We start from the raw sequence: 25323 nt of genomic DNA, 5'->3' as shown, positions 1-25323 counted from the left end.
GTGTAACTACGTACATTTACAATGCTGCTTGAACACCTGTTTATGCCTTACACGCGTGTAACTACGTACATTTACAATGCTTGAACACCTGTTTATGCCTTACACGCGTGTAACTACACACATTTACAATGCTTGAACACCTGTTTATGCCTTACACGCGTGTAACTACGTACATTTACAATACTTGAACACCTGTTTATGCCTTACACGCGTGTAACTACGTACATTTACAATGCTTGCACACCTGTTTATGCCTTACACGCGTGTAACTACGTACATTTACAATGCTTGCACACCTGTTTATGCCTTACACGCGTGTAACTACGTACATTTACAATGCTTGAACACCTGTTTATGTCTTACACGCGTGTAACTACACACATTTACAATGCTTGAACACCTGTTTATGCCTTACACGCGTGTAACTACGTACATTTACAATGCTTGAACACCTGTTTATGCCTTACACGCGTGTAACTACACACATTTACAGTGCTTGAACACCTGTTTATGTCTTACACGCGTGTAACTACACACATTTACAATGCTTGAACACCTGTTTATGCCTTACACGCGTGTAACTACGTACATTTACAATGCTTGAACACCTGTTTATGCCTTACACGCGTGTAACTACGTACATTTACAGTGCTTGAACACCTGTTTATGCCTTACACGCGTGTAACTACGTACATTTACAGTGCTTGAACACCTGTTTATGCCTTATACGCGTGTAACTACGTACATTTACAATGCTGCTTGAACACCTGTTTATGCCTTACACGCGTGTAACTACACACATTTACAGTGCCTGAACACGTGTTTATGCCTTACACGCGTGTAACTACACACATTTACAATGCTTGAACACCTGTTTATGCCTTACACGCGTGTAACTACGTACATTTACAATGCTTGAACACCTGTTTATGCCTTACACGCGTGTAACTACGTACATTTACAATGCTTGCACACCTGTTTATGCCTTACACGCGTGTAACTACACACATTTACAATGCTTGAACACCTGTTTATGCCTTACACGCGTGTAACTACGTACATTTACAATGCTTGAACACCTGTTTATGCCTTACACGCGTGTAACTACACACATTTACAATGCTTGAACACCTGTTTATGCCTTACACGCGTGTAACTACGTACATTTACAATGCTTGAACACCTGTTTATGTCTTACACGCGTGTAACTACACACATTTACAGTGCTTGAACACCTGTTTATGCCTTACACGCGTGTAACTACACACATTTACAGTGCTTGAACACCTGTTTATGCCTTACACACGTGTAACTACGTACATTTACAATGCTTGAACACCTGTTTATGCCTTACACGCGTGTAACTACGTACATTTACAGTGCTTGAACACCTGTTTATGCCTTACACGCGTGTAACTACGTACATTTACAGTGCTGCTTGAACACCTGTTTATGCCTTACACGCGTGTAACTACGTACATTTACAGTGCCTGAACACGTGTTTATGCCTTACACGCGTGTAACTACATACATTTAAAATGCGTAAACACCTGTATGCCTTACACGCGTGTAACTACATACATTTACAATGCGTGAACAGCTGTTTATGTCTTACACGCGTGTAACTACGTACATTTACAATGCTTGAACACCTGTTTATGTCTTACACGCGTGTAACTACGTACATTTACAATGCTTGAACACCTGTTTATGCCTTACACGCGTGTAACTACGTACATTTACAATGCTTGAACACCTGTTTATGCCTTACACGCGTGTAACTACGTACATTTACAATGCTTGAACACCTGTTTATACCTTACACGCGTGTAACTACGTACATTTACAGTGCTTGAACACCTGTTTATGCCTTACACGCGTGTAACTACGTACATTTACAATGCTGCTTGAACACCTGTTTATGCCTTACACGCGTGTAACTACGTACATTTACAATGCTTGAACACCTGTTTATGCCTTACACGCGTGTAACTACGTACATTTACAATGCTTGAACACCTGTTTATGCCTTACACGCGTGTAACTACGTACATTTACAATGCTTGAACACCTGTTTATGCCTTACACGCGTGTAACTACGTACATTTACAATGCTGCTTGAACACCTGTTTATGCCTTACACGCGTGTAACTACGTACATTTACAATGCTGCTTGAACACCTGTTTATGCCTTACACGCGTGTAACTACGTACATTTACAATGCTGCTTGAACACCTGTTTATGCCTTACACGCGTGTAACTACGTACATTGACAATGCTTGAACACCTGTTTATGCCTTACACGCGTGTAACTACGTACATTTACAATGCTTGAACACCTGTTTATGCCTTACACGCGTGGAACTACACACATTTACAATGCTTGAACACCTGTTTATGCCTTACACGCGTGTAACTACACACATTTACAATGCTTGAACACCTGTTTATGCCTTATACGCGTGTAACTACGTACATTTACAATGCTTGAACACCTGCGTTTAAGAAAAACAGGCTTCGTAAATTCGGCCCATACATTTATGAATTTGGGTAAATTATATAATCAATGTCAGCCACTCTCTTTGTTAGTCATGATAGACTCGTTAAACATAATAGTAATGACTTTTGTTTGAGCTAACATAATATTTAAACGTGTAATTATCATTCTAAAGTCCAATTACGTACAGTTACAGAAATAATAACATATGTTCATAGTTACTTTGGGAAAAAAAAATACCCACAACTAAATACTAGATTTATGGAACATAATTATTTTGCTGAACCTTAAATCTATTAATAAACAGAAAGTGTTTATATAAATTATCTTCAAGGTTTATTCAAGTTGAAAAAAAGAGAGGTTTTTAACATATGTAGTTATTTTCAGTATGATGTGAACTCTAACGTGAGTGTGCGTCTGGGGTACTACTGCGCGTGCGCGCCTGCGATCTCTTTATCCTGAACGTTGATACTAAACAACCGGCCTCGGTGGCGCAGTGTTTAACCCATCGGACTACAGGCTGGTAGGTACAGGGTTCGCAACCCGGTACCGACTCCAACCCAGAGTGAGTTTAAGGACTCAATGGGTAGGTTTGTTCATCCATAGGCGTACGGCCTCCAATTTATGTAGGGGGAGGAGCAGGCTTGTTTTCGCCCGAATTAAACAAAAATGACCCAATCTGGATAACAACATTTATTCATATTAGCTTTACTACCAACGAATCACTACGTACTTTTACATGGATTACAACTAATTTTGCTGGTGCATTGATGGAAATAAATGGTATTAAAAAGGTTTCAGGTTAGCACATTTTCCCCGAATATCTTTCATTTTTGCCCGAATTTGAGGTTTTGCACCAGCACTAGAGGGAGGGGCAGTTGCCAACACCCCCTATCCCCTGTCTCGTACGCTTATGTGTTCATATAAATGATACATAACTTTTACCTTTGCTTTTACAGCATCCTGAATTTGTTAACGGCGGAAACTACCCGAACGATATAGCTTTGATGCGGCTTACGAAAGCTGTTGACGTCACGGGGTTTGACATCCGACATGCGTGTTTGCCACACAAAGACGAACAGTTCCAACCGGAAGACGACTGTTGGATTATGGGATGGGGAGAAACAAAAGGTTTGATATACCCGTGTGTGCAGCAGGGATATATTATATTAAATCAGTATTAGAATTTGATTTTACTTTAATCGATCGACCAATCAAATCAAATCAAATCAAATCAAATCAAATCAAATCAAATCAAATCAAATCAACAATCAATCAATCAATCAGTCAACATACCAGCAAATTAATCAATCAGTAAGCCAATCAATCACTTAATCAATCAATCAGTGAAACAAAAAACTAATCAATTAATCAATAATTCAATCAATTTATAAATTAATACCATTATGTAAAAAATAGAATCTTGCGAGAAGATGGAAGACCATTTATAATATTTAATAGCTATCGGTTTCGGTGGCGTAGTAGATAATTCATTAGACGTAAAGATGGAAGGTACTGAGTTCGTACCCCAGTACTGGCTGCAAACCAGAGTAGATTTTAATCGGCCGAAGATGTAAGACCACAATATGGACTTGTGTCTCCCTAACCATTAATTAACCCACTGTCCAGAACAGACAGTTGAGGTGCATGCCCAGGACAACGTAGAGCCCACCTAACAATAGCTATAAGCACAGAAATAAAATAAAATAAACTTTAATAATAAATACTGCCCCCACCCTAAATTTAGGATATGGCATAACGCCAATGTAAATATGTTTATTATATATCATTTAGTGAAATATCTTAATATATCAGTGAAATAAAAGTGTTATCAGTCACTCAGTGACGATAACATATTTTAGAGTGAAAATTTCACTCTAAAATGTGTTATCGTCACCGTAGAAAGTGTTATCTTCACTGTAAGAAAGCCGGAACAATTTTGCTGCTGGCATTTTAAAAATAAAGGTAAATTGCCAAAAGTTATATAATAAATAGAAAATTTCATGTTTTTTTTGTCAAATATGATTTATATCTCATCTCGTGAAGTTTGCAATCATATCATACTCGTCGCGCAAGCACGACTCGTGAGATATGATTGCAAACATCACTCGATGAAATATAAATCATATTTCACAAAAAACCCATGAAATATCCTCTATATATCAATTATATATCGACGATATTAATCTCCACTATACTAGAGAAATACGTTAGCTCATTATCTAGGTTAACCGGTGTACCATGATACGAGTTCAGTCATTTCCGTATATCTGATTGCTATATTACACTGCTTTGATTGGTATGTTAAACATGGTATAAATATTTATTAACTCTAAATAGTAAATCGGCGAGGTGTGGTTATGTTATGTTATGTTATGTTATGTTACTATTGTCGACAAACAATTTACGTTTTCAGCTTCCACAGAAAGGTCAAATACTGACTTTATTAAGACTGACAGAAATGTGTTTTGAGAATGATGGCACTTCCAGAAAGAGTCTAAAATTATGCAAGATGACCGCCAATGCTACAGATTACATAGATATTTTGTTTTTGTTGTGGCCAAATTATTTTGGAATTTAGAATGGAATAGAATTATGTTCATATTTTAATGTGATAAAGAAAGAAGAAAGAAGTGTTTTATTTAACGACGCACTCAACACATTTTATTTACGGTTATATGGCGTCAGACATATGGTTAAGGACCACACATATTTATTTTTTAGAGGAAACCCGCTGTCGCCACATAGGCTACTCTTTTTACGACAGGCAGCAAGGGATATTTTATTTGCGCTTCCCACAGGCAGGATAGCACAAACCATGGCCTTTGTTGAACCAGTTATGGATCACTGGTCGGTGCAAGTGGTTTACACCTATCCATTGAGCCTTGCGGAGCACTCACTCAGGGTTTGGAGTCGGTATCTGGATTAAAAATTCCATGCCTCGACTGGGATCCGAACCCAGTACCTACCAGCCTGTAGACCGATGGCCTGCCACGACGCCACCGAGGCCGGTCTTAATGTGATAAAGTCGTGAACTAGATTGTGGTTTATGGTCAACTAAACAGCACGAAAGGAGGACAATATATCCAAAAGAACAAAACAAAATCGAATTGTGTTAAAATAAAATTCAGACCATTTACTTCCCAAAATTACTAAGGACGACGTTCATTCATTTCATTTCAACTTATTTTCGTGCATATATCCAATTAAGGTTCAAACACGCTGTCCTGGGAACACACCTCAGCTATCTGGGATGTCTGTCCAGGACAGTGTGTTAGTTGTTAGTTGGCTAGCGGTTAGTGAGAGAGAAGAAAGTGTAGTGGCCTTACCCATTGAGCCTTTAAGAACTCGCTCTGGGTTAGAGCCGGTACCGGGCTGCGAATCCTGTACCTACCAGCCTGTAGTCCGATGGCATAACCACTGCGCCACCGAGGCGACGACGTGTTCAGATCTGACTATTGAGCGTTTGTATTTTACTGCATCTGTGTTTCAGCTGTTAAGACGTTTATTAACCATAGCACAAGTCTGTTTTCGATGTGATAACAGTTGCAATCATTAGTATTCCTGAAAAGATCATTTGGAGAGGGTAGAGAATGCAAAGGAGTCTGAATTATGATTTATGGGTGGTTGGTGGATTTGTGAACCTCTTTACAAAAACAATAAAGTAATGTTTGGCTCAGACTATCAACTGTCACGACGAAGTTGGCCAATTCGAAGGTTGAGTTGTAATTTCTCCAACTCCCATCTTACGACGTGTGCTCAGATTAACAACTAATACGACAAGAATCGAGCTGTAAGAACGCTCAGACTAGCAACTGGACAGTCGTAGAAGTCGTGACACCAGAAAGTTGGCCACCTTTCTGCTGTCAGTTGGTGGTCTTACCCTAGCATTAGAAGTACCAAGTTATTTGATTATATTATTTAGTGAACTGCTACTTTAAATAATCTTTTTCTTTCTAAAACAGGCTTTATTTTTGTACAAAATCTTTCATTTAAAGTTACATTATCTGGTTACCATATTATAACATCATGTACAAATGTGAAATACAAGCTCAAATGCACTTTTAAAAAAGTCGTGTGTGTTCGCTATGAACGGATATCGTCAAACGTATACGCTTGATTCGTCGCCTGTGCCGCCATAGCTCGGCAAAGCACAAACGACAGCCTATTGTCAGTTTCAGTTAACACGTGCGTTTGCCGATTTCATATTGTTGGGTTCGTCTCAAAAAATTAAAAGAGAAATCTTGCGCTGTAGTTAAAACCGGTTTGATCTTGACAACGTATTATCGACAATCGTATCTTCCTATTTCAGAATTGATATTTTATAAATTGTTAGTAGAACTTTTAAAGTTTAGTTTGTATACTAGTAACACATTAATCATGTATATAGTTTTAAAATAAAATAACTAACGTAGACAATGAACGATTTCACTTCCTAATTTTACGTGTTAATATCGACAAATTCAAATAAATATTATTTCGTTTGGAAAGGGTACAGTTGGTGTGTGTGTGTGTGTGTGTGTGTGTGTGTGTGTGTGTGTGTGTGTGTTGTTTAACGACATCAAAGATAAAGCATATTGATTTAATAATCATCCGACCCCATACAACCATAAATAAAATGTGTTGAGTGCGTCGTTAAATAAAACATATCACATCCTTCCTTCCATCTGCTGTTGGATGTCTAACATTTGGTAATTTTGACATATAATCTTAGAGAGGAATCGGGTGCATGGGATTGTTTATATGTACCATCCCACAGACAGGATATCACATGCCATGGTCTTTTTGTATACCCGCCGATGGGGATCGATCCTAGACTGACCGCGCATTTCCAAAAAAACACCTTTTTAGGTCTAACTAATGAATAAAAATAACATATAGTCTTGAAAAATGTTACGTAAATCGAACACAGTACCCTCTTCATCTACCCCTAGAGCGTTACGTAATTAGTAACACCCCATTACATGTAACGCGTATGCTAACAGCTGACCACTGTCAAAATTTCAAGGCAAATCCCCCATTCACCGACCCCTGGAAAGGCGTTGTACCATACCTCTATGGATATAAATATGTTTTGGAGATATGAGACTACCCCTCAATCAAGACAGTTAAATTTGTTCAAACATTGCGAAATCTCACGTGATCTCTTGTTGGGGAATTCTATACTTGTGATAAGCCAATGAAAACTGAGATCGGTACGAGCCCGTCAAAAGTGTTCCACTTTCAAAATCATGGCTTTGTTTTTGACCTGGATAAGCCAGCATAGTGAAACCAGTGCGGAGTGCGGCGTCATATATGCACCAAACGTAATTGGATTTTCTGTTCTATATGCTTAAATAATAAAAATATTTTAGGGAATGTAGTTTTAATATATTTTGAATAGTCTTCTCAAAATTACTGATCTCAAAGAATATTTGGATGTTTTCTTGTTTTAATTACTTATTTGTGCACAATTCTTTACACTATGTTTTATTTTAACTCTTGAATTGTTATATTGATGTTGGTCATCACTTCATGTATGCATTTATCATAGTGTATCACCCAATAGCCGATGCATTTTCGTGCTGAGATGTCGTTAAACATTCATTCATTCATTCATTCATTATTTCATCCATTTATTCATTTTTCATTTGTGATTTTTATGTTGAAATGTAAAGGAGGCACAGTGATTGCCAAGCAGATGTCAAATCGTGTCACATACTGATACGAAAGACATAATTGTATATTCTGTCATCAAACTAGAATCACATTCGAAACTAATGCGAATCAATAATACATGCAAACCCATAACAGGTTCCTTGCTGGGGGCAAACACTACAAAACATAATGGTAGGGTACGTTCTTTACCACTTAGATGAAGTCATGTCCCCAACATCCACGGGAGATTTTTGCCCCTTAGTTTGACACCCAATACCGACATAATTGTCGTGCTGAGCTGTCAAACATTCATGCATTCTGATTTTCGCCAGAAACATCTGACCATAACAGATGTCTACTGTTTCGTCTGAAAATGTTTATAGCTTTGCACAAGGGTGAAGGTCACATAATTAACATCGGTCGTCCTTCCGAACCGATCATTGTGACACGGACAGATCTAGAGCTATAGAGGGTAACCGTTCCTGAACCTTGCGTGCACGGAAATACCGTGTAGATGATTTAATGGTAGCGATCAGTGACAGTAAATACAGTGGTAATAATGACAGTAGCAACAGCACTAACACTAACAGTTAGTAGTAGTAGTAGTAGTAGTAGTAGTATAGTAGTAGTAATATAGTAGTAGCAGCAGTAGTATAGAAGTAGTAGTAGTAGTAATAGTAGTAGTGTAGTAGTAGTAATAGTAGTAGTAATAGTAGTAACAGTAGTAGTGTAGTAGTAGTAGTAATAATAGTAGTAGTAGAAATGGTAGTGATCGTAATTGTAGTAGTAGTAGTAGTGATTGTTGTAGTAATAATAGTAGTAGTAGTAAGAATAGCAGTACACTAGTAATAGTAGTAATATTATTAGTAGTAGCTGAGGTAGTAGTAGTAATAGTAGTTGTAGTAGTAGTAGTAATAATAGTAGTTGTTGTAGTGGTAATAATAGTATTAGTAGTAGTGGGGTGGTAGTTGTAGTAGTTGTAGTAGTAGTAGTAGTAGTGGGGTGGTAGTTGTAGTAGTTGTAGTAGTAGTAGTAGTGGTGGTGGTGGTAGTAGTGGTAGTAGTAGTAGTAGTAGTAGTGGGAGTGGTAGTGGTAGTAGTAGATTAATATACTAGTATTAATGTATTAATATATCATTGTTGTTGATATTATATGCATACGATCTAGTGACTTGGAAAACGTAAGATGGAAAAGTATGTTTGAGTAAATAGTGAAAACAGTAATGACAATAATAATAATAATAATAATAATAATAAAATAATAATATTAAATTAGCAGTAATAGTAATAGCAGTGGTAGCAGTAGTTGTGGTTATTGCTACTGTAGTAGTAATACTAAAATACCAATGATAATAGTTTTGGTAATAATGGCAGAAGTAGTGTTGATAGTGGTAGTGTTGATAGTAGTAGTGTTAATAGTGATAGTGTTGACAGTAGCAGTGTTACCAGTGGTAGTGTTGACAGTAGCAGTGTTACCAGTGGTAGTGTTGACAGTAGCAGTGTTACCAGTGGTAGTGTTGACAGTAGCAGTGTTAGCAGTGGTAGTGTTGACAGTAGCAGTGTTACCAGTGGTAGTGTTGACAGTAGCAGTGCTACCAGTGGTAGTGTTGACAGTAGCAGTGTTACCAGTGGTAGTGTTGACAGTATCAGTGCTAGCAGTGGTAGTGTTGACAGTAGCAGTGTTACCAGTGGTAGTGTTGACAGTATCAGTGTTAGCAGTGGTAGTGTTGACAGTAGCAGTGTTACCAGTGGTAGTGTTGACAGTATCAGTGTTAGCAGTGGTAGTGTTGACAGTAGCAGTGTTACCAGTGGTAGTGTTGACAGTATCAGTGTTAGCAGTGGTAGTGTTGACAGTATCAGTGTTACCAGTGGTAGTGTTGACAGTAGCAGTGTTACCAGTGGTAGTGTTGACAGTATCAGTGTTAGCAGTGGTAGTGTTGACAGTATCAGTGTTACCAGTGGTAGTGTTGACAGTAGCAGTGTTACCAGTGGTAGTGTTGAAAGTAGCAGTGTTAGCAGTGGTAGTGTTGACAGTAGCAGTGTTACCAGTGGTAGTGTTGACAGTAGCAGTGCTACCAGTGGTAGTGTTGACAGTAGCAGTGTTACCAGTGGTAGTGTTGAAAGTAGCAGTGTTAGCAGTGGTAGTGTTGACAGTAGCAGTGCTACCAGTGGTAGTGTTGACAGTAGCAGTGTTACCAGTGGTAGTGTTGAAAGTTGCAGTGTTAGCAGTGGTAGTGTTGACAGTAGCAGTGTTACCAGTGGTAGTGTTAACAGTAGCAGTGTTAGCAGTGGTAGTGTTGACAGTAGCAGTGTTAGCAGTGGTAGTGTTAACAGTAGCAGTGTTAGCAGTGGTAGTGTTGACAGTAGCAGTGTTAGCAGTGGTAGTGTTAACAGTAGCAGTGTTAGCAGTGGTAGTGTTGACAGTAGCAGTGTTAGCAGTGGTAGTGTTAACAGTAGCAGTGTTAGCAGTGGTAGTGTTAACAGTAGCAGTGTTAGCAGTGGTAGTGTTGACAGTAGCAGTGTTAGCAGTGGTAATGTTGACAGTAGCAGTGCTACCAGTGGTAGTGTTGACAGTAGCAGTGTTAGCAGTGGTAGTGTTGACAGTAGCAGTGTTACCAGTGGTAGTGTTGACAGTAGCAGTGTTAGCAGTGGTAGTGTTGACAGTAGCAGTGTTACCAGTGGTAGTGTTGACAGTAGCAGTGTTACCAGTGGTAGTGTTGACAGTAGCAGTGTTAGCAGTGGTAGTGTTAACAGTAGCAGTGTTACCAGTGGTAGTGTTGACAGTAGCAGTGTTAGCAGTGGTAGTGTTGACAGTAGCAGTGCTACCAGTGGTAGTGTTGACAGTAGCAGTGCTACCAGTGGTAGTGTTGACAGTAGCAGTGTTAGCAGTGGTAGTGTTGACAGTAGCAGTGCTACCAGTGGTAGTGTTGACAGTAGCAGTGTTAGCAGTGGTAGTGTTGACAGTAGCAGTGCTACCAGTGGTAGTGTTGACAGTAGCAGTGTTAGCAGTGGTAGTGTTGACAGTAGCAGTGCTACCAGTGGTAGTGTTGACAGTAGCAGTGTTACCAGTGGTAGTGTTGACAGTAGCAGTGTTAGCAGTGGTAGTGGTGACAGTAGCAGTGTTAGCAGTGGTAGTGGTGACAGTAACAGTGTTAGCAGTGGTAGTGTTGACAGTAGCAGTGTTACCAGTGGTAGTGTTGACAGTAGCAGTGCTACCAGTGGTAGTGGTGACAGTAGCAGTGTTACCAGTGGTAGTGTTGACAGTAGCAGTGTTAGCAGTGGTAGTGTTGACAGTAGCAGTGCTACCAGTGGTAGTGTTGACAGTAGCAGTGTTACCAGTGGTAGTGTTGACAATAGCAGTGTTACCAGTGGTAGTGTTGACAGTAGCAGTGTTACCAGTGGTAGTGTTGACAGTAGCAGTGTTACCAGTGGTAGTGTTGACAGTAGCAGTGTTACCAGTGGTAGTGTTGACAGTAGCAGTGTTACCAGTGGTAGTGTTGACAGTAGCAGTGTTACCAGTGGTAGTGTTGACAGTAGCAGTGTTACCAGTGGTAGTGTTGACAGTAGCAGTGTTACCAGTGGTAGTGTGGTAGTAGCAGTGTTACCAGTGGTAGTGTTGACAGTAGCAGTGTTACCAGTGGTAGTGTGGTAGTGTTGACAGTAGCAGTGTTACCAGTGGTAGTGTTGGCAGTAGCAGTGTTACCAGTGGTAGTGTTGACAGTAGCAGTGTTACCAGTGGTAGTGTTGACAGTAGCAGTGTTACCAGTGGTAGTGTTGATAGTAGCAGTGTTACCAGTGGTAGTGTTGACAGTAGCAGTGTTACCAGTGGTAGTGTTAACAGTAGCAGTGTTACCAGTTGTAGTGTTGATAGTAGCAGTGTTACCAGTGGTAGTGTTGATAGTAGCGGTGCTACCAGTAGTGATGGTACGTGTAATTTTAAGTCGTGGTGGTAGTCTCTGACCACTGTAGACGTATTTATAAGGAGACTGTCTCTGTTTCAGATGTCGAGGACCACAACATTCTACAGGAACTCAAAGTGAACGTCAGGAAAAACAACGCATGCGCAGCTAGATGGGGATGGAAGAGAATATTAAATTCCCACGTCTGCGTCGGTAATGGAGACGGTGGGGCGTGCAATGTGAGTATTAATTTTTAATGATCTGTAATTATTTTAATTAAAGCAAACAGACAAATAGATGGATTGAAGAACTGGCAAACAGGAACGAAATCCATAAAAATCACTTTGTATGCACATAGGTTGAGTGCGAGTGCGAATAATTTTAACATGCTCATATACCACTAGAGTTTCGAGCATGTCCGTCCCGGGGCCTGTCTCTGGATAGCCAGTGACTTGCTCCGGGACAGATACATAGGTTGAGCAGATTATATTTATGCGTCTCCGTGTGTGTGTGTGTGTGTGTGTGTGTGTGTGTGTGTCTTCTCTGTCTCTCTGTGTCTGTCTCTCTCTCTGTGTCTGTCTGTCTGTCTGTCTGTCTCTCTCTCTCTCTCTCTCTCTCTCTCTCTCTCTCTCTCTCTCTCTCTCTCTCTCTCTCTCTCTCTCTCTGTGTGTGTGTGTGTGTGTATGTGTGCTTGATCACCATATGACGACCAGAAACACATTGCATATACAGACAATGATATTCATAACTATATTCATGTATTTAAAAGGATGACGTTAGTTGTTAAATAGGAGGGACAAGATTTAGCTCAGTCGGTTGAGCGCTCGCCTGAGGTGCTTGTGTCGCAGGATCGAACCACCTTGGTGGATACATTCAGCTATTTTTTTTTTGTTCCAACCAGTGCACCACTGGTCAAAGGCTGTGGTATGTGCTTTCCTGTCTGTGGAAAAGTGCATATAAAAGATCTTTGGTACTAATGGAAAAAATCCTCTGATGACTACGTGTCAGAATTACCAAATGTTTGACATCCAATAGCCGATAATAAATTAATCAATGAGCTCTAGTGTTGTTGTTAAACAAAACAAACGTTTAACTTTTGTTAAAACGGATCTACTATAGTAGTGTCGGAAATAGAATAAAAATTATTTTCGTCAATTATTTCTTTCATATTACATTTTTATTCTATTTCCGACAGTACTTTAGTCAGAAACATCTTACAATGACAACAAACTCGTGACAGTCCCTTTAAAACAGACATTCATCATTTTATTACAAAAGTCCATACAAACGGTTTTACTGAAACATCTAGTTTGCGTTCTGACTCTGTCTGACACACTAACGCTGATCTGATTATGACTAGGAAGTAGACCTGACTTTAAAAGAAAAGCTGTGTTGAAATATTCTCAGGTTGTCAGGTTTCCTACCTGTTAGATGGATTCTGGTTTGGATCATCAACAGGCCGTCTGCTAATGGTCTTGTCATCATGCCAACCCCTTGTAAAGTTGTACTGTTAGGTGCACAATATCCATTTGTTCCTAATCCATATGCGTGTATGAATACGTAATTCGCATTTGCATGGAGTTATCGGATACGCTGATGTGTACAGAGGACGCATAACCGGCCTCGGTGGCGTCGTGGTTAAGGCATCGGACATAAGGCTGGTAGGTACTGGGATCGCAGCCCAGTACCAGCTCCTAACCAGAGCGAGTTTTAACGACTCAGTGGGTAAGGTAGGTGTAAGACCACTACACCCTCTTCTCTCTCACTACCCACTAACAACTAATAACTAACACACTGTCCTGGACAGATAGCCCAGATAGCTGCGTGTGTCTGTGCCCACGACAGCGTGCTTAAACCTTAATTGGATATAAGCACGAAAATAAGTTGAGTTGAAAATTAGGACGCATAAAGAGAATCTACCCAACCCATTTGCATAGAAAGTGATTGATTCATTCCATCGATATACTCAATACACTGACGGACTCGTGGGAAGGTGTGCGGGTGTTCATTGTGGAATATATGCTGAAAATGTACAATACCAAAAAAATTATTCCTCCAATAAAAGAAAAATTCTACTTCACTTTATAGAGATACTCAATACCATGACGGACTCGTGTGTGTGTGTGTGTGTGTGTGTGTGTGTGTGTGTGTGTGTGTGTCTCTCTCTCTCTCTCTCTCTCTCTCTCTCTCTGTGTGTGTGTGTGTGTGTGTGTCTCTCTCTCTCTCTCTCTCTCTCTCTGTCTGTCTGTCTCTGTGTGTGTGTGTGTGTGTGTGTGTGTGTGTGTGTGTGTGTGTGTGAGAGTGTGTCTGTGTGTGCGTGTGCGCGTGCGTGTGTATGTTCCTTGTGTGAAATATCCTGAAAATGTACAATACCCACAAAATTGGATACTCCAATAAAAGGCAAATTCTACTAAAACATCCCCTTGATAATTTTATGTATCGCTATTATTGTTTTTCGGAATTATAATAATTATAAGGGAACATTGTGAGAACGTAAAACAGTCTTCAAAAAGCAATTCATTTGCTGACAAACGTTACACCATCTCTTGTCTCCACATACATGTAACATATACCTAGCTGGACTTGTATGGTTTCTTTCTGGGCGCGATCTAGTTTAATCTGCAGAGCGCTCGGAAAGTAGTGCATATAAAAGATCCCTTACTACTAATAACAATGTAGAGAGTTTACTTTCAAACTACGTTAGAATTATCAAATATTTGATCTCCAATAGCCGATGATTAACAAATCAGTATGCTCTAGTGGTGTCGTTAAACAAAACACACTTTAAATGTATATGATTTTTTGCCTTTTCATTTTAATTTTATCCATTTGTGCTTGAAAATACATTGCCCTGGACACACACCTCGGCTAGCTGGTCGGTCTATCCAGAAGCGTGAGTCAATCATAGGCGTCGTAGAGTGAAATCAGTTGGGGGGGGGGGGGGGGGGGGGGGGGGGGGGGGGGGGGGGATGTACATTATTATCACTGTTGAAAGTTTGTTTTGTTTAACGACAGCACATTGATTTATTAATCATCGGCTATTGGATGTCAAACATTTGGTAATTTGGACATATAGTTTTGAAAAGGAAACCCGCTACATGTTTCCATTAGTAATAAGGGGTCTTATATATGCACCATCCCACAGACAGGATAGCACATTCCACGGCTTTTGATATACCAGTCGTGGTGCACTGGCTGGAACGAGAAATAGCACAATGGGCCCACCGACGGGGATCGATTCCAAACCGACCGCGCATCAAGAAAGCGCTTTACCACTGGACTACGTCCCGCCCCCACAATTGAAAGAGACTAATTCCCCCCCTGCCCTCATCTCTCCCGCTTGGGATAAAAAAAAAAATCTATCCAGTGAGGCTACTTGAATGAAACTACATCACTTTTCAACATTTTTATAATGATTAAAACGCTGACTTAAGTTGTCCCAAATGCACCTAGGGCATCTTTAGCGTAACGTTATAGCCATAGCAACATGCTTCCAGCTACAAGATTCATAATAGGGCCTACAGTGGGGGTTTTTGGTCTCCTTCTGACGTTGGAAACATTTCTCAAGGACTGCAAAGTCAGAAGCTTCCATTTGGAAACCACCGAGGGAATAATTTCCCCTGAAGTTCATTCCCAGCGCCTCACAGCCTTTTGTTCACGGACATCATTCATTATTTTATATGTGTACCCCCCCCGCATCCCCCACCCCCCTCCCAGCCCCCCCTCCCCACACACACACGCACATACGTCCTCTGCCCATTTAATACTTCTCCCCGAAGGGCCTGGTGTAGTGTGACAATGGTCAATGAAAGAAATTAAAACATGGCCGCAAGAAGTGTGTTAACTCATTCATGTCGTGGTCTGATTTCTGTTGACGATAAAGTGTCGTTAATGATGACGGCGCGACCACTGTTCATCTTCACTATGGCGTCTCATCGATCACCTTTCCTTACTGAGACCCGCAGAAATACATTCTTTATTGCCCTCAAGAAACATTTATTTCTTTGTTTGTTTTATTTAAAGGGACATTCCTGAGTTTGCTGCATTGTAAGATGTTTCCGACTAATAAAATATTTCTACGATTAAACTTACATATTAAATATAAATGTCTTGATTAGCATATCATTGTCTGTATATAATATTCGTGTTTCTGGTCGTCTTAATATTTGTAAGAAGCCCAAAATATTTTAGGAAATAAAATGAAATTTAACTTACTATAAATATTAGAACGATCAGAAACACGTTTAATATACAGCCACTAATATTTTATGCAGAAGGAAGGAAGGAAGGAAATGTTTTTATTTAACGACGCACTCAACACATTTTATTTATGGTTATATGGCGTCAGACAGATATTGAGAGAGGAAACCCGCTGTCGCCACTTCATGGGCTACTCTTATTTTATGTAGAAAAATATATTTGACATGTAATTACAATCGTTAAAAAGTCTCCGTTAGTCGATAACATATTAAAAATTGCAGCAAACTCGGGAATGTCCCTTTAACGATACCGCTAGAGCACATTGATTTATTAATCATCGGCTATTGGATGTCAAATATTTGACAATTATGACATATTGTTTCAGAGCGGAAACTCGCTACATGTTTCCATTAATAGGAAGGGGGTCTTTTATATGCACAGTCTCACAGACAGGATAGCATATACCACGGACTTTGATATACCAGTCGTGGTGCACTGGCTGGAATGAGAAATAGCCCAATAAGGCCACTGACGGGGATCGATCCTAGACCGACCGCGCATCAGACGAGCGTTTTACCACTGGGCTACGTCCCGCCCCTTCTCTACATGGTCCCATCGATACGGTTTTATTATTGACACTTGCAGAAAGCCATTTTGTATTGCCCCAAGAAACATCTATTATGGCAGCATTCGTGGAATGCCAAGTTCATTATCTTACAGTCCTATCATCATTGGAATCATATCTCGCTGTTTTGGAGTTGATAGATACATCTGTGGTGGAGTACCTAGTCAGATTAGATTTCAGTCTGATTACCCTGACATGTTACTAATACTACCAGAACGGGAAATATTGATGGACATGCATGATGTTATTGTTACAAAAACGTCAAAATAGTATGAAGTTTAAAAGTTAAAGTCTGTTTTGTTTAATGAAACCAGTTGAGCACATTGATTTATTAATCATCGGCTGTTGAATGTCAAACATTTGGTAATTCTGAAACGTAGTCTTTAGAGAAAAACCCGCTACATTTCCCCATTATCTTAAGACATTTTTAGTTTATAATTTTTAGTTAATAACTGACTTGTAAATATACATTATAAACACAATAACACACACACACACAAACGCACGCACACATCAAGAATACTCTCTCTCTCTCTCTCTTTACAAGCAACACGTCGATCATAATACAACTGGAATGGGTTAATAGTGGAAGAGGGCACTCTGACCTCCTTAGTCCATGATTTAAATCTGTTTAACGAGACACTGTTCTACATTTCAGGGCGATTCGGGCGGACCACTCGTTTGTCAGAGGGGCGGCTACTACTTTCTAGTAGGCGTGACGTCATGGGGCGTCAGTGGATGTCAGACTTCCGGTTACCCTAGTGTTTTCTCGCGAGTTTCCTTCTATGAAAACTGGATAAAGGACATAATTAAGACGTATTCCAAAGATTCGTGAATATCCCATGCAAAATATATACAGGCTGTGCATATGGTTGCTATTTAACTGTACAAAGTGTAAATAAAATAAATTTTATATTGTTTATATGTGTTTGTGTTATTAATTTTAAATATACATTGTACTTTTATTTGATATTTTTATGCACATTACCAGTCTACATATAAGGAAGGGAACGGTAACTAAGCACATTTTAAGGAAGGGAACGAGAACTCAGCACATTCCAAACCACGACATGATTAAAGTTATTTCGACACTTGGTCGACAATTAAAGAATACTACATGAGCGGCCGTTGGATACTATTTATCTTACAAGTTGTTTGGAAAACGCACCTAACCAGAGCCGGTTTAAGGATCCGCGGGGCCTGTAGCACAAATAACAGCGGGTCCTCTTCCCAGGATATATATTTTAAAACACCCTCGAGAAGAGGGGAAAATGACCTGGGGAAAATAAATGTACACATCACCGCGGGGCCCCCTGAAGCGCGGGTCCGTAACACGTGCTACATGTATGTGCTACTAGGATAAATCGGCTCTGCACATAACGTACAGAAGCTAGCTGGCCTCAGATTACAGTTATCTTCCCATTTGGTTGTCCAAAATCCGGAAGTTTCACCGCGCAAGTAGTCTGCTGTTTGACTGTGATTATTTCATGGCAGACAGCTATGAAGTGGCAACTGTTTGACTGAAGTGACAGGGGATAGCATGTAGTTTGTAAACATGTGTAACTTGCTGACATTGAAGACTTGTTTGTGGTAATTCCGGCCCATGCAAAAGTAGTGCTTTTTGTGTAAAATGGGTGTACTCCGGCCTGGTTTAGAGGGTGTCTGTTTAAACCAATATGCTGGGAGAAAGAGCTGGACAACAGGGGTTGTCCTTTTCAGGGTATGTGTCCCCCATGCAGGCAAAGGTACATACAAAACTTCACGGGCCTGCTGATATTAATAAAAATGTTATAGCCACTAAGGCTATATAGAAACATATAGCGAAATTAATTGTGGTCTGAGGCCAGCTGGATACTTTCGTAAACAACAAGATACAAGATAAATACACAGCCTTAAAATCCAAGTCTTTTCCTAGTAAAACGTATTTACGGCACTCGCGCGGCAGTTAACCTATTTGTCATACATTAATCAATTCCATGTTAACATAAAGGGACATACCCTAGTTTTTAAATATTAAGGCATATTTTTTACTATTAGAGCCGTTTTTGATAACTGAATCATACTTTACTTAGATTTTATTGTTTAGATTATCAATTTCCGTACATTCGAAGTGGTTTTGGTCATTCTAGTGTTTTTAATATCAAAATATGCATTTCTCACATTTTTTTAAAAAGCACGTGCGTCTGAGAAGTAACAACTATGGAGTCCAGTTTTAGTCTATTTTCAGAGAGTATTTTACAGTTTCAAAGTCACAGACTCATGTTTCACTCAATTGTAACTTTATCCAAATGTGTTACAGGTTTATAGATTAACTGAACTTAGTGTTAATTTTCACGGGCTGAAACTAGGGTATGTCTCTTTAAAGGAGACCGGACACCAAACCATATTTGTTTGCTGTCATAAACCACAACACGCAACTACCGCGCTCCCCTTATTGACCAAGTTGAGCGTGCCAGTCTTGTTTGGGGGGGGGGGGGGGGGGGGTTCGCCGATCTCCGATGTTTACCGGAAACTGTCGACAATTGATGAGCTAGACCCGTGACGTCATCGATGAAAGGAAAACTGAAGAAACTACCAAGCAGCATGGACGAAATTAGCGATTCGAGTGACGAAGAATTGTGTCCAGCTTGTGCTAATGGCATCAAACCGTATCAGTTTGAACCACTTATCAGAGACTTGGTCCCTAATCCTGGAAATGTTGTCTTAGACGAAAATTCGGATGAATCAACTGCCGACGAAGACGAGAAAACCACACGGTCATAGACTAGCATACAAACATTTTTTTAAACATTATTTTTTATGACATTTTTAATGTAAACTGAAGCAAATGGACCTAATTAGAAAAAAAACACACACAATGTAATAATATTTCATCATAAATCTTGTTCAGCATAGATGTAAATATGACAAGTCAGTGGATATTCCATAGGCCGATTTCGCAAATTTGCAACAAGCGTCCCCTCCTCACCAAAGCAAGATATAATAATTTAACAAAAAACTAAAATTAGCACAATTTTCTTTGTTCTCTTAACTAGTTATCCTCCAAGTTTTAATGTGCTTGGTTAAACCGTGTATTTTTAATTATTAAGAAAATGTGTTGCCAGTCTGCCGAAACTGTCCACAGCCGGGTACAGAAACACAGAAATGTTGGAAAATATTATACTGTTGCCACATACTGACAATCACTTTACAACTAATATATCTTATCGACAATATTATTATGTAGTCTTTGCATTTATTAATATAAAATACAACAGGCCCGTAGGAACTGGGGAGGGGCGAGCCTAGGTACTTGTTCTCCATCACACACTCTAGGATGAAAATGTAATTTTTCACTACTCTGCATAAATAAAGATGATATAAATATAAAAATCTAGTTTGTATCCCTCACTAAAGACTGTATCCCCCCCCCCCCCCCCCCACACACTTCAAATATCGTTCCTACAGGCCTGTACAAATGTAGATAATATGTAGAGGGTGAGGTTAGGAACCAGTTCCTTTTATCTTTAGGATTTTGTAATCAGATTTCAAACCAACTGTTTCAGGTAGTTTGCTCCACATACTGACATAAAACACCTTTGTTATATACTGGAATAAAATAAAAATAATTACAATATATCCAGTGTTATTTTCTGTAATCATTCATGTAGGAAGAAGGAAGTCCTGATGAAAATATACTACAGGTAAAATATATTACAGATAAAACAAAATAATATATGATGCTTATTCCATGTGGTAACTATTGTTAATTTTGCTTTAAATTGCTAGATGCCAAAAGTGATTAATTATATTATTTTATGGTAACAGTCGAAAATTAGACGACCAATTGTTTCAACCTCTGCCAAAGGTACCAGGTTTTCTGCCAGAAAATAAGTTGAGGGTACGTAATAAAACAGGCCCGTAGGAACGGGGTGTGGAGACGGTTGGGGTTGGGGGTGGGGGGGGGGGGGCCCCCCCCCCCCCACTTGTGAGCTTTTTTCTTTTATCACATTAAGTTTTGCCATTGTAACCAAAATCTGATGTAGAGTTTATACCCGGTCCGTCAGTGCCCAAGTCGTTCCTGCAGGCCTGTAAAAACTAAATTGGAGTATATTGGGTGGTTATAGGTTTGAAATGGTTTTTTTATTGAACATTTTATTTCACGCACTTTTACAAATTTTAAACAGCAATTATGTTACTATAATCTATCGAAAAAATAAAACATTATATATATACTTTAATATCTGAGATTTTTTAGTACATACATGTAAGTTTACCCTCCGCACCCTCTGGCAGAAACCCAGGGTAGGTATTAAAACAATTATTTGGTGTAGAGTATTTTTAATATGACATACAGAAAGCATTGAAAAGTACAATTTTATTAAGCTTTAATAATCCACATTAGCTTTAAAACTAATTAACCATCATTCCTTCTGGCCAGAGTACATATCTTGTTCCTGCCAAAGTGTTTAGCATTTTAATTTTAATGACAGTATACTGAACTGACGATAAACATTTTTAACTAACGTAATAATTCACTTTTTGAAAGTGGTTTGTTATGAGGTTAACAAACCAACTAGATCAAGAGACGTTAGTATGGAGTCGTTATGGGCTGTCGGTAAAAATTAATTTGATAAATATAGGTAAATAAATGTGAGAGTTTTAATTTTCACATTGTAAATGTACCATAACCTGCTGTATTTAGTTAGTTGGTGTAAAGCCCGTTCGACGACAATAATGCGTCCATGTTTTAAAACAACTTTCGTTTTTTTTTTAAAATCGAAACCAGATCTTGGCCGTTTCTTGGGATGCATTGCTGTTACTGTTGCAGTTAAACACTGCGCAGTTAACCATCATATAATTACGTCGACAGTATATAATAACACTAATTATCTTGTAAAATTATCTTGTAAAATTGCCAGTATCGCCTATGATGAAAAATGTGGGGGGGGGGGGTTTCAAAGATAATAATTGAGTTAAAACATGATTTTTAAAAAGCCTATTTAAAGTGGAGAATACTAGAATCATTCAAGATATAATAGACTATTGTTGAACAAACAAAATTCCAAGATTACTGTTGACAAATGTTTAAAAAAAAAAAAAAAAACCCCCCAAAAACCTCTCGATACTTCTGAATGGGAATGTATAGATCAACATTGGAAATATTTAAATTTGGAGAATAATTTCTAAAGTGGAAAAGTTTTAAAATATATAATGGTTGTAGTGCAGTTATAAATATGAGCTATTCTTCAGAATTATTTAAATGCCAAAACACTGCAGACAAGGCGACCCCATTTACCTGTATCTCTTCATAATGTGTGGGTTTTTTTTTTTTTCAGTTTTGTTATATATATATATATATATATATATATATATATAAATGTTTTTCTTTATAACTATATAATAACATAGTACAACAGGTTTTTTTTTAAATATCCAACAATAGAAAAATAAATTTATAAATGACATATGTATACACTAATTAATAATACAATACATGTCATTAACACTAATGTTTGTAATTGACAACAAACAACGGGCAAGTGACTTCGTAATATATTGAGTTGCTCTCTCTTACAGTTAATACTAAAAATAAAATTAAAGGAATAAATACCATTAATCAAGAATATTGTGTATTTCAGTAAGCAGACGACACTGCTCTTGCGGACTACGGTTTTTGATCGGCGCCACGAATCGCAGAACCGCAAGCCTTGGTGTGCGCATAACGCCGTAGCCATGTCGCAGTGATTTCATGCCGGCGGTCCTTTGCGCAGCAATGACCGCAGAAATCAAAATAATTTGATATTTGCCGGCGTCGTTTGTAAAGAACGCCGGCGAATAAGGCGCCTGTCAAAAACCGTAGCCCGCAAGGACAGTGTGCGGCCAACTTTGAGTAAAAAGCTAGTTATTTGTGAAAGTGCAGTTGACGTTTACGAATACTAGCCACTGACATCATAAAAATAAAAGACCCATACGTATTTCTAGTATCAAGGATATTGCAAACATGGTCATGATTATATATAAATGGGGCTCAGTTTAAATGTTTTGAGATAATTTTTTGTGTGTTACTGTGACGGTACATGCTCTTAATTTCTTTTCGCCTGTGGCGATATTAATTGTTTTACAAGGCCGTGTGCAGTTCCAAATGCACTTAGCCCAGATGGGCAACTTGTTACGTGATACCTTTGCGCGACGGTCATCGAGCTGTACTTCTAATACTCACCCAGCCCAGGTGCGGAGCCATGTGGCTAGTAGTTACGTAATATCTCCGCGAGTGCGGTTTTCACAACCGTGATTTGGCGACTTGGCGACAGCCAGTCTGACGATCAGAGAAAAATATACCGACTCTGGGAGAGGTAGATATATCAGATGATAGGTGAGGTACCGCGTTGTACCCCCCAGGCGATATTCGCTGTCTCTGAGAGTTTTGAATAAATAGCTAGGATTTTAGAGATATCGAGGAGAGACATTTTGGAGGTATCCAGGGGAACGGTCGTCGTCCACTGAACGATCTATATTAGTTCAGACGGGACTTTGGTAAATATATATTTTCTGGACAACTGTAGGTTATTGTCTTTATTGTGATAGGTACCAGTATTAATTATGTGTTACAAGGTTACTGTATGAGTAGTTAAGGGTTAATTAAAAATTAACCAGTTAGGAATAGAGTTTTAATTCCTTTATTAATTAAGTTCCCCTGGAAGTGTTTCTCCATTATCACACGTGTGTGTGTTAGCGTTTCTCAATTATCACACGTGTGGGTGTTGTGTCACGGTGAAGTGATTAGCATATTGTGTAAACTAGACACCTAGAGATTAACTAATTAAGTGATCAGTTCTGGGTTGTTATTATTGTTGTTATTAATTAACTGCTGCGGCAGTACATTTGTCAGCGTAGGTTAATACAGATTCCAAAGTGTATTGTGTTTTGTTGTGTTTTCTAGTGAACTAACGTGCTATAATAATATATACTTTATATAAGATCGTATCTCTGATCATACCTAGACGAGCCATACTAGGGTTTAACCGCCCGTTACAGAGAGATCTAATAGATATACAGTTAGGAGAGATATTTTGATAACCGTGTTTCATTCAGTTACGGGCATTATAGGATCCCCGTGACAGTTACTTTCATGTGACGAAAATTCCAAAATGTGCTCCCAAAATACACGATTTATTGGTGTATTTTTGACAAGATTCACATTCATACAAACATAAGCGGTAGTTTGGCGGATATAAAACATCATGGAACTTTGTTCATTACACCTTTAAACAATTCTCATTTTAATAACATTTAGCTTTTAAGTTTTTCACAAAATCATCTTGTTTGAAAAATACTCAAATTGATCGCGCTCCCTTTTTAGCTCATGTGTTATCTCAGTGTCTAAATACCGAGCCCCCCACCCCCACCCACCCCTTTCATCGGTAGAACTCCAATTTTTGTAGTGGTGGGGATGGGGGTGGTAGAGGCTGGAACTAAACGAAGATATTAATATTGATTCATGTTTGCACTACTACCAAACATTTATACCGGGTTCCCACGCGGTTTTACATGTACTACAATACTGAAAGTGGAATGATGGAAATACAGGATGAAACGTTTTCATACTAGCTCATTTGGCCGAACGTTTCCATAATTTTTATCCGAATGCGAAGCACTGCTCCAGCACAGGAGGACAAGGGGGCAATTGCCCCCCCCCCCCCGTCCGCCCGTCTCGTACATTTATAAGGAAACATACCCCCCCCCCCCGCACACACACACACCTCCAGTTTAGAGGTAACTGCTTTCTGCACTCTGACATTAAACATAACAGTAGCGTAGGAAGGGGAGGGGGGGGGGGGAGTGGCACACTTTTATATTTACACACTTTTACACTATTATAAAGCAAAATATCTGAAAAGTGGGGGATACATGCCCCCTTGCCCTCCCCCCCCCCTTCCTACGTCAGTGATGTCATAATACCAATATAATAACTGACATTACACGAAGGTGTTGACATCGTTACATCCCGATCCGCCTGTCGCTGAATGACAGGTGGTTGATTCCATTGAAAAGAAAAAATGTTAACCTGATCGCCAGTCGTGAATAGTAAAATTGATTTGCAGCCACATAATCTGCTCATTTGCGTTGCTGAGAATAACCCCGCCAACAAACAAGAGAGAAGGCGCTGACACATCGCCGTCCGTCAATAAGAAAATTGATCTACTTATGACTGCATCGCTTGTACGTGCTATGCGCGAGATCTCCACAATGTTCCCTCCATAATAACGTAGATGTAATAATACGTGTCTGTATAATATAATAAGGTGTTGTTCCAGAAACGAAAACTTGATTCTTTTCTTCTTTTTTTTCTTTTTTTCTTTCGAACGCTCTCTCTTTCAACCTTTCTTTGTAACGCTGGGACCACAGACTATATTCGTGAACTGTCACCCGTTAAAATGTTGGATTACTTTTATGACTGGGATTATGTTGAATACTATTCTATT

The 25323-nt window shown here is 39.1% G+C and overlaps 1 protein-coding gene across 2 annotated transcripts in view; it reads left to right on the top strand.

Annotated features, from left to right (window-relative positions):
* LOC121378650 (serine proteinase stubble-like) overlaps positions 1-17778 on the top strand; it is a 128922-nt gene extending 111144 nt beyond the window's left edge. Inside the window, exons 4-6 of one of the 2 annotated variants that reach the window (XM_041506926.1) lie at positions 3458-3629; positions 12136-12272; positions 17517-17778. In XM_041506926.1, the coding sequence (XP_041362860.1) occupies positions 3458-3629; positions 12136-12272; positions 17517-17693 (486 nt within the window). In that variant the 3' untranslated portion in view covers positions 17694-17778. Of the gene's footprint in view, positions 1-2885; positions 3007-3457; positions 3630-12135; positions 12273-17516 lie in introns of those variants that run through there. The other variant, XM_041506934.1, reaches the window with a different exon arrangement.
* The last annotated feature ends 7545 nt before the right edge of the window (positions 17779-25323 follow it).

This window comes from Gigantopelta aegis, chromosome 2 (assembly GCF_016097555.1).
Source record: "Gigantopelta aegis isolate Gae_Host chromosome 2, Gae_host_genome, whole genome shotgun sequence".
NCBI lineage: Eukaryota > Metazoa > Mollusca > Gastropoda > Neomphalida > Peltospiridae > Gigantopelta > Gigantopelta aegis.
This window is presented reverse-complemented; position numbering and strand designations above follow the sequence as displayed.